Source organism: Argentina anserina, chromosome 5, assembly GCF_933775445.1.
Source record: "Argentina anserina chromosome 5, drPotAnse1.1, whole genome shotgun sequence".
Taxonomy (NCBI): domain Eukaryota; kingdom Viridiplantae; phylum Streptophyta; class Magnoliopsida; order Rosales; family Rosaceae; genus Argentina; species Argentina anserina.
This window is the reverse complement of record NC_065876.1, coordinates 24,545,382-24,556,309: the sequence shown is the minus strand read 5'-3', so window position 1 is coordinate 24,556,309 and position 10,928 is coordinate 24,545,382. Positions and strand designations below refer to the sequence as shown.

At 38.4% G+C, this 10,928-nt stretch overlaps 1 protein-coding gene and 1 non-coding gene across 2 annotated transcripts; both read right to left on the bottom strand.

Annotated features, from left to right (window-relative positions):
- Nucleotides 1–4,642: 4,642 nt before the first annotated feature.
- TRNAL-CAA (transfer RNA leucine (anticodon CAA)) lies at nucleotides 4,643–4,726 on the bottom strand. The gene has a single exon. It is a non-coding gene; the product is annotated as a tRNA-Leu (tRNA).
- Nucleotides 4,727–6,759: 2,033 nt separating this feature from the next.
- Nucleotides 6,760–8,861, bottom strand: LOC126796083 (protein DETOXIFICATION 48). The gene is made up of 2 exons (XM_050522845.1): nucleotides 8,600–8,861; nucleotides 6,760–8,499 (listed from the first exon to the last, which is right to left on the bottom strand). The coding sequence occupies exons 1-2, from the start codon at nucleotides 8,732–8,734 to the stop codon at nucleotides 6,973–6,975; spliced, it is 1,662 nt and encodes a 553-aa protein (XP_050378802.1). The 5' UTR covers nucleotides 8,735–8,861; the 3' UTR covers nucleotides 6,760–6,972.
- Between the last annotated feature and the right edge of the window lie 2,067 nt (nucleotides 8,862–10,928).

Below are 10,928 nucleotides of genomic sequence, written 5' to 3'. Positions count from 1 at the left end.
TCTTCCTACGAGTTTTGTCCCCACAATGAAGAATTATCGATTAGTCACGTACGACACTACGATTCGGTTTCCAGTATTTAAGGACGGATTAAGGGTTTAGTACGCATTTATGATTTGAATAGACTGAAAAGTCTGAAATAATGACATGATGACCAAACGATTTTCCAACACTAAACCAAAACATCACGGAAGGACTCGGACTCTCTAGAAAAGGAGGATATCGTTGCATAATGAAATTCGGATGTATATTGTGAAGCTGACCAAAATCAGAAAAGAAACCAATGAAATGGGATGAGATGATTAAACTCTACTGATCAATGGTGATAAGGTTGATGTAGAGGTGTGGTATTTGCCTACTCCGGCTTCTAATTTCTTGGATATGGTTGGACATTAGACTCATCAACCTACACTCCGGATATGTCTACATCAAGACTTGCATGTCCAACACTCAGAAGTTTGAATCCACAGAGATTATGAGGGGATTCAGATAAAGCTGCTAATCACCTTGCAGATCAAGATTATTCGATAAGAACGATTCGGATATATAGAATGTAATCTTGTTAACTAGCTAGTTACGTTTGATTAAACTTAATTTCTGATATACAGAAGATGTTAGATGTACATAATTAACTTGCTAATACTTAAGAGCAGAATATAGATCGAGCAACAAATGACAAAGACGATCGAGGACAATGCATGCATACACAATGAGATAAGATCGATCGGTACACAAAATTCCGCAAAATCACGACCTTTGCAAGCGATTTGTTCCAGGTGGAAGCAAAAACAACAGGGCCAGTGGTTCACGTACCCTCTCATTGGAGGGAACACTACGTACCCTTTTCTAAGGCATTTTGGCCTAACAAGCTAGCTAGGCTAGGCGGAATCAAAACATTGACTACATGCACAAAAGTTTATAGAAAGCTCGCCAAGCATTTCTTTAATTTCTTTCTTTTCCTAGAGAAGAAGGTCCTCGTGCTCTCGACACTTGATCTGATAAAAGCAGCATTGCATGTAGTGGCCACTGCCTATAAAAAACCAAAGCCTTATTTATAATTTACTCCTTTCTCGCTAGCTAATCACGGCCACTCAACAACTGCTCTCTTTCTGTCTCTTTCTTCAATTTCTGTTTATAGGCCCCGGGGGGGGGGGGGGGGGGGGGGGGTTTTGATAAGACGCTTAGGGCATCTACATGGGCGAGCAAGAGGAGGCCAGCTGCTCGAGCAAGAGGTGGGACCGTGATGGTTTGCTCGAGCAAACCCAGATCCGAGCTTGCATCGGAGCTGCTGGTGCTGCGGAGCCCACGGCACGTGGGTGACTCCATGTCCTCCCAAAGCACATTTGGGTGCAAGGAAAACTCGACAGACAGAGGTGATGACTCGACAGACAGAGGTGACGAACAGAGTAAAAATAGGAAGTCAAATTAGTCTCAAATCAAAGAAATTGAAGACATGGACGAATTAGGTATCGAGAAATTAAGTTAGACTCACCACCCCCAACGCCATAAGTTTCGTCGGAGCTAAGAAACTCGATGGCGGAGCTCCCCTGCCTCAAAACTCAATCTCGTCGTAAAATTGGTCGAATCTCACGTGCAATGACTGGGTTTTGAAAAGGAGAAGGAAAAGAATATTTTGGTGGTGGTGCGCCGACCATAGGTGGCCGGATGGCGGCGGCGCAGTCTGAGGAATGTGGCCGGTTTTTTGGGTTCGCACAAAGAGAGAGAGAGAATAAAATGAGCATGACCCTTTAAATACAATTGGATGGCTAAGATTAATCGATTTAAAATCAACGGTTCAAATTAAAAAATGGAAAGTAGAATTTGCTCAAGCAAATTTTGAATAAGTGTGTGTAAAAATCGATTTTGCTCAAGCAAATATGAAATTAATTTGCTTAGAGTAAAATTTGTTTCTGTCCTTATCATCTGTTTGAGCAAACCCAATTTATAGGTACGGATGCTCTTATAGAGAAGGGAACAAAAACAACAATATGCATAAAATGCCATTCCCAGTCTGCCACATTTAGCCATTGCACCTTTGGCTGTGAACTTAAGCTATTGTTAATTGTTTCTTTTGAACACTCGCATCGAATTTGTTGGTTTCTTTAATCCTTGTTTACCTACTTTTCTTTTGAAGACCCCATCTCTTTACTTTGTGGTTGAATTTAGTTCTTTTTGGTGCAATGCAATGCAAACCCTACCACTAAACCCAACCAATTGGCCTGGGGCGATTTGAAATTTGCCAACTTCTTAATTTATGGTAAAGAAATGGATTTGGGGAACATAGTGAGAAGCCATTGGTGGACTACTCAAGTTTAAGAATAAATTTTGTGAGAGATGCTAGACACGCGTCTTATTCTCAAACTGTTAATTAGCAACTAATACTAAAAAGAAATTGTGAATCCAAACTTGGTGTGAATTTGTTCGATTCCAATTTCCACGTTCATTCTGATGGGTTGAGGTTAAGACAATGATGGTTGCCATTGTAAGGAGATTCCCTTGCAAAAGGAATACCAATATTGAAAAGGATCTAATTAAGTGTTGCTTTTGTTAGTTGTGCACCGCATGAAAAACACCATGCATGTCTTGTTTGAAGATAACAACACTAGTATAATGTTTAAGGCTATATAAGAAGAAGAAAAAAGGTAAAAACCGACTTAGTTATGTCATTTCTGGCTGGTTACATCTTGTATGATGAAACTAATTAAGAAGTTCCTTTTTTAAAAAAAAAAACAACTAAGAGAGAACCTCATTGAATAGCAAAGTTCAACATTTTTATAACGGTGAATTACATACGAAAGACTAATTCCATAAAGAAAGTATTAAAAAAGAATGACGAGAAGAAAGATCAAGGGCCCCGACATAAAATTTAAGGGTGGGCATAAAAAACTGAAATCTCGATTCTGTCATGAAATTCATAGGGATGAGATGAGACAGAGGTCTAAAAACGTCTGTCCCGTTTCATAATAGTGGGATGAGACATGTGACGAATAATTTCTATTTCATTTTGTCCCGGTTTAAAGTTCATTTGAATTTCAACCATCAAATATTTCATCATCATCATACATTTATAATTTACGAGAACACCTTAGATGCATTTGATAAGAAAATGACTAACTTCAAAGAATGAATCTTGGACCTTGATTCATTTCCTAAAGATAAACAAGTCCCGGTTAATTTTCTCATTAATATATGGTTTGATTTATATGATATAAATAAAGACAATTTGTATATTTCAAATTTCTATGAACTTAGTAATCAGAACCTATATAATCTTATATAAAATATATAATTATATATGTTTATCTTGTATGATAACACTAGAATTTGTATGTACAATATCTATAACGCTATATTGGCTATAATTCGAATGATTAATTTAATTTTATAATAATTAAACTTATGGTATCGAAGTAGATGATGAATGAAATTTGGAACTATCTATATGTTTATTCTATTACAATAATTCGTACTAAAATTTTATTTATGGTAAATTAAGTATTTATTATTTAAAGTCCGGGAATATGAGATAGGTCCGGTCTCATCCCGATCTCGTCCCAATCCCGACGGAATTGATCTCAAGTTGGACGAACATTTAAAAACACAAATCTCGTCCTGAATTTAATGAGTGAGACAAGACGCGGGATTAACATCATCCCGTCATGTGCCCACTCCTAATAAAAACACAAGAAAACAACACAAAACAACAAGAATAAGACTAACAACACAGCTTGAGCCAAAGATAATTAAGTTGTTTTTCAGTCACAATGGTGAAATCAAAGATCCTTTTGCACCTGAACCTTTGATGATTCTCTACCTTTGATAAAAGCTTATGTTTCCACACCTCTATTTTCCCCAACAACTTCTCTTCGATAAAATTTTACTTTTATACATTCCTCTTATTTTATACACTAACACCGGCGAGAAAAGAGATTGAACATTAATCGATGAAGAGAAGATGATGACATGAGTGACAAAAGAAAGAACCAAATTAATGTCGGCGGTGAACAGTATCCACATACCTTTTTTGTGAGAAATGAATAAATTCGTTAATAGAAGGACATACCTATTTACATAGCCTACAAAACGTTAGGCCAATAAAGTATAACAAAGAGAACGGGTCTCCAATTCGATCAAACTAGAAAGAGTAATAGGAAGCTAACAACCCACTAATTTATGAGTCAAATACCCTTCATATGAAATCATAAATGCAACCAGACTAACGAATCTACTACACCCACCCCCAATACACGACAACAATGGTGTCACCATCACTGTCAGTAGTGAGGTCGTGAGGAGTACTAAATCAGAGCAATGATACTTGAGAACTTGATGCCAAACAAATTCAAGATCACATATGATATGAAAACGCATAATCAAAACAACACCGTACAATCCACCATCACAACCCGAGTCATGAAGGAGAAGTGGCTCTAAGGTCAATTTAACTTTGAGACGAAAGCTTGTCGAAACAAATGACACATGCATTCGGCTCTAATCTACTAGCAAAATTATGGAAAATATTCAGCTCACAAAAGATGACGAAATAAAGGATTATAATCGAAGTTTTGGAAAAGTATTCAGTTAGGACTCGAGATTGTGAGTCCTGCAGAAAATAGGAAACAAAAAACAAAACAGAAAAAATATTGTCAGAAGTGGGATTTGAACCAACGCCCTCGTTAGAGGACCAGAACTTGAGCCTGGCGCGTTAGACCACTCCGCCATCCTGACATTTGATGACAAGTGGATCATCAAAAGTATTATAGCAACTTTCATGCCCTTATCTCAAAAGAGAAAAGGCTTAAAATGTATCAAATTAAAACACTTATTTGACATGCATGCATATGTTCCTTTCTTATAATGAGAGAGTGATACTAAGTACAGAACAAAAATCTTAAAACTATTGCATGTATTTTTGTTCTTTATATATACAACAGTATATGTATGACGTGAATATGAAGCAGCATTTTTGGGTTGGTTCCCACTAGTTTTAATTAAATTTTACATGTAATCTTTGCAGTGTGGTTAACAAATATAGATCTTTACCGACTTATACCAAGAAATTTCCTCCGCAATATAATATGACAAAATAAGGTATACTTACGTAAAGAGTACGTACATTCGATCAGAAATAGACGTTTCTATCTTGCAAGTTGATTAACACGTACGTACAATCTGTTTTCGCAACCCAATTTGGGATCGATGTTAATTCCACTAGGAACTGATCGATCATCTAAGATAAATATGGATGCTATAATATATACCACCCATTATAAAGACAATTCCTTGCCACAAATGCAGTGATGTTCGTGGAGTAATACTAGGATGGCCAGACAGATAGAGATGTAGATATTATATATCAATTTCATCTCAAAAAGAAGATGAGGGAAGCTGAGATGAGAAGTGGCTTAAAGCACTAGTTTGCTCGAATGCCCAAGAACCAAAAGAAAAGAGTCCATAAACTAAATGAATAAAAAAGATGTATATGTAGATACCTACCAAGGAAACCATAAAAGAAATGCTGCATTTCATGGCCTTATGTGTACCACTTATATATAATGCAAATCATGCAGAGATGGGATTGGCTTTGTTGTCCTCATATGATCTCCATCATTTCTATGTGTGTTATATCTATGTATGTTTATAAGTTGAAGACATACATATGATCTCCATTAAGTCATGGAAAATCAATAATTGGTTTTATTTTTTATTTTGTTTCATTTTTTTTTTCGAAAGAAAATGGTGGTTAGCTAGGCAGGGTTTATAAATGATGGGATGTTGGGGGGAGTGGGAAACTGGTAATGCAGAGGCACAGCCCCAAGCTTTTGTCATGGCCGAGTGATCGAAGCAGACGAGGCAATAATAGCTGTTTTGTTTCTTCAATAACAATCCCGGGCCCCTCACACTCCATCCAAGGCCCCCTCTTCTGTAGATACTTCTACCATCATCATCATCAACTCTCTCTCTCTCTCTGTTGTACGTTATTTTGTGAAGGGTTTCGATTTATTTGATGAACTAATGGGGTTTTGTTTAGTTTCCAAGTAACAAGGTCTGTGATTGCTTCATGATATTATAGCAATCAGTGTGCTCAGTTGAAGCTTATTGTCCTCCAGACTTGTGATGGAGTATTTTAACTCGAAGCAACCTGCTTTGATATCTCGAACGCAAAATTAAGAAGCTTCCGGGAACAGAAAAGAATATAAGAGAAATAAACCAGATGCATGCATGCATGAAAAAAATTTGCATGCTTGAAAACGATTCCAAGCATTTTATGATGATATAACACAGAATTAAAGATAAGGTAAATGCAGTATATGACATATGTGATCAAGTGTTCGAATCTATCTAGTTGCTAATATTGAAACAGAATCTTCTGTAATTAGTAATAACAATTTTTAGGGTTTTCATCCGGATATAAGGATTAAAGTTTTTTAAGTATAAAGCTTAACGAAATTCTAGCTATAATGTTAAACCCTAGCTTAAGCCTTAAGGTAAAAATCCTATGAACAACGTACATATTCTCAACACAGAAATAAATGAAAAATAAAATAAAATTATTCATTTACTTTACACGCTAATTTTCCCTTTTAGGCAGTCAAGGAGTTTCCTAATATGGAATAGACCAGGCCGAAAGGTAAGGCAGAAAACCCTTTTGCCCACAGCTCATGAACAACCGACAACTCCAATTCTCTCTCTCTCATGAACAACAACAATACACATACACATCAAAATATAACACTGTACATGTACTACTTAAAATAAGTATTTTCATTCTATAGTACAATGTTAATACTTAATCCAACTAGGAAACCCAAAAAATGAAAAGAAAAATATAAATTAAATCAGAGAGAAAATAGAAACGAAGATTCTCTTGATGATCAATCTACAGTAGATGTGGGGTTTGGAACTCTAGCAAATAAATTTTCACATCAGTTCCTCAAATATCTAAAGGATGTCAAGTAGCAAAAATGGCGGAATTAGGTAGCAGCAGCAGCAGCGATAATTAGAGGGTCTGTTTCAAGTGGCACTGCACATAACTTCAGAAGCTCATCCTCATCATCGTCTTTGATGCATAAAATCTCTTCAATATTATTATTAACCTGCTTCTTTGGTGGCGATGTTATTGGTAATGTCGGATTAGCAGTAGCAGTTGAAGTACCGGTTCCGGCAGTGAGCTCACTTGCTCTTCTCACTTGAACCATCCAGTCTGTCGTGCAGAGAACATAGAGCATGAGCAAGGCACATGAGCCTTGAGCCGCAAGCAAACCCAGCCAGAGTCCGGCAAATCCCATTTTTACGACAAATCCCATAACCATGGCAACAGGCATGCCCACCAAGTAAAAAGACCCCAAATTGATGTTGGCTCCAACTGTAGGTCTTGCGCTTCCTCTTAGAACGCCACAGCCGGTGGTCTGTGGGCAGTTTCCAAGCTCACAGAGCCCGGCTATGGGTAATGCAATGGCGGTAAGCTCGAGGATTTCCGCGTCGTTTGTGAAGAATCTTCCCCATTGGTGTCTCATCAAGGTTGTAAACAACATGGCTAGTACACCTAAAGCGAAAGCACAAGCAAGGGAGACGATCATCGAGATTCGGGCTTTGGCGGGTCTGTTAGCCCCTAATTCATTCCCAATTCTTGTGGAGACTCCAAGGCTTAGTGATGATGGAAACACATAGACAAGAGAAGTGGTTTGGATTAATATTCCCATTGAAGAAATCGTTGCTTTGGGGTTGGCCAGTAGTCCACACAGCATTATCATGAACTCATACCACCACCATTCCAAGCAAACAGAGATACAAGTTGGGATTGCGAGAGCAAGCAAAGAGGACCATCCCCGGAGGCAATCGGAGCTCGGAGTAACCCACGAGTCCTTGTAAACATTTGAAAAGTACGTGAAGGAGAACAACAGAATGAAGAGGTTCAGATTAGTCCACACCATGGCTATGGCAACTCCGGCAACACCCATTTCCAACTTAACTACGAGGAGGAAATTCAAGGGAACATGAAGCAGGACAGAGATGGCAGAGCAATAAGTGAGTGGTAATGTGATGCTTTGAGTTCTCAAGTAGATTCTCAAAGGGTGAAGAAGCGAGAGAAAGAAGAGGTCAGGAATAGAGAAGAGAATGAAAGTGTGGGCAACTGAGGAAATCTCCTCATCTTGGCCACACCAAAGGAGGATTCTCTTCATGTTGAGCCACATGAAGGAAATGGGGATGGAAGTTGAGAGCAAGAGAAGAACTGTTCTCTGCAGTGTTAGGCCTAGATGCTTCCACTGTTTGGCGCCATAAGCTTGTCCGCAAATGGGTTCCATTCCCATGGCGAGTCCAGAGATTACAGAGTAGCCTGTGATGTTCGCGAAACCGATTGAGAGAGAGCCTCCGGCTAGCTCAAGCTCGCCGAGGTAGCCGAGGAAAAGCATGGAGATCATGGCTCTGGAGTACAGAAGGAGACCAGTGACGGTTGTTGGACCAGAGATCTTCCCTATGGCCTTGATTTCTTGTAAAGCCTGAAATGAAAAAGAAGGAAACTTAGAACATTTTAGAGAACACGGAAAGATTGATGTACATATGTGAAACGTGTTATGGATTTTCATGTTTTCGGTTTACCTCGGAGGGAGTTGGCCATCTGTGGAGTTCTTGATCCTGATCATCATCTCCATCATGGGTTTGGTTTTGGCTTTTGTTGGGATTCATGAAATGAGTTTTGAATGGGGAAGGAGAAGAGGGATTGGGGTTGCACATAGCTTTTTGTCTTGCGAAGCTAACACGTTTTGGATAAAAGAATGATATGAGGAAGGAAGTGAGATTACGAATGACAAGTGCTCTGTTTTCGTTTGGGGTTTTCTTGTGTGACTTGTGTGTGGTTTTGTTTGTGTTGGAGGATTTGAATGTGAGAAAGGGTAGGGTGAGGAGGGTTTTATATATGCAGGGAGGGAATGAGACCCCACTCTTTGTAGGAGGAACGTGTCAATAACTCAATATATCCAGGAAGTGTTCTCGATGGGGAAAAGTGCCAAAAATGCTCTCCAGGATGAAGAATCAAGATTCACACCAAAACGGTAAAGCATTTTTCCAATTTGGTGAATGAAGAATGTACGTAAATGTTTCGGTGAATTATTCTGCGCGCGTGAGTGACAATCTAGGGTTTCAGAAACTTACTTTTTTTTTATCAAAAAAATTTGTCGAGTAAGTGATCATTGGGAGGTTTGAGGGACCTGCTCTGCACTTATTGAATTTCAAGCCTCTCCTAATCACTGGCCAAAAAATTAGGTTTTGTTTATCACCTCATTTTCTATTACTTTGTACAAAAAGTTCAAAGTTAGTTTGGGCGGAGGAAATTAAAATTAGGGCAAAAGATTTGACAGAATTGAAATCCAGATAAGTGATTAGCTACTGGTATAGTATTTAACCGGCTTAACCATTTGGAATATGTTCAAATGATCATGTGGCCATTTGAGCACTTACTCATAATAATTATTTTGTGTAACCGACATGTGGTGTACCCAACCAATCATATTACATCATGATATAATTAACATGCACGTGGTGAAAATGACAAAAGTTTATTTACATATAACAACCAATCAGAACAATCACAGTAAAAACTTGATCAATAACATTAAAAAAATACGTTACGTGAGATATGTGACAGGTATATATAATAATTTATCTAATTCCTCAATAGTGGGATTTGTTACCGCCATACACTACATGGTAATTAAATAAATACATTATAATTTTTTGGTTAACTTGATAATATTGTTAAACCCTATCCCTGAAGAAAAAGTAAAACAAGTTTATATTGGAATGACAAATTAAAGTAGAAAGAAATGGTCAAGAAATTAGGGGCTTTGGTGCTTCTTGTGTGAGAAATGACAGGTGCCCAAGTTGTTGTCTTACAATCGGTGTAACAAGTACTCCGAGTGCTAACAAACGTTGTGATGAGGAAACATGTTTGCATGTTTTGTGTTATAACCTTTGCGGCCATGCATGTTTCATATTCCTACTACAAACCCCATGTAGCTAAAACCCTACTATGAGAAAGATGGATCATTTGAGAGGTGCCAAACTTGTGTCGAAGTTGTTTCTGGTCTCGTATGTGCTGGCTTCCATGGAAGCTAGAACGAAAAAGGAGTGGCTTCCGGGGTGTAATTACAATATCTAATTGGAGTTGGAACTGGTTTGTACTTGAGATGCAATTTAAGATCAGATTTTCTGTTAAGATCGTAAGTACGTAACCACACCCGAAAGATCGCTTTATTAAGAAGCAAAGTACGACCAGTCCTTCTCTAGGGCAGGCCCTAAACTTTGAAGGGGTGGGATGTTCCTGAACCTCAAAACTTTTTTTTTCATGCACCAAATTAGGCAGACGGAAGAGCTTGCTGGTTTCGTACGTAACAAGACGAGACTTGAAAGGAGCTAAAAGATGCATCTATCAATGTCCAACCATTGGAGCATCCAAATGCTAATTCAGTTGGTCTGAAGTTTGGAAGAAATGGGTGCAAGTTCAACACCAGAACTTTACCGGGGATCAATCTTCACCCAGTAGTACTACTCTTGCCCGAGTAAGCTTAATGAATTACGGGAATCTGACTGGATCGTGACTTTTACTTTAATTTACTAGCCAGTTATCAACTAGCTTCGGCTTCGGCTTTTGGTTTCAGGTAAAGGTCATCTCCTGATGAGGTTAATGTGGCAAAATCTAATGGAGATCTTCTGAAAGGTATAAGAGAGGGGTGTTTATCTTCTTCATACGTATGGGTATGTATAAGAAGGTAAGTGTTGTGTCATTGAACGGGACCACTGGTAATGGGTTTAATGGAGACGATGATGACGATGGAGATGATATGATGATGCAGAAGTAGGTTTGGCTGTGCACGGAGAAGAGAGGCAGTTGGGAGAAAGGGAACACTGAGAGACAATTTCATTATGACCA

Coding starts and splice junctions, on each gene's coding strand:
- LOC126796083 (XM_050522845.1), bottom strand. CDS start 8,734: ATGTGCAACCCCAATCCCTCTTCTCCTTCCCCATTCAAAACTCATTTC. Junction 8,500..8,599: donor GATGGCCAACTCCCTCCGAG/GTAAACCGAAAA, acceptor TTTTCATTTCAG/GCTTTACAAGAAATCAAGGC.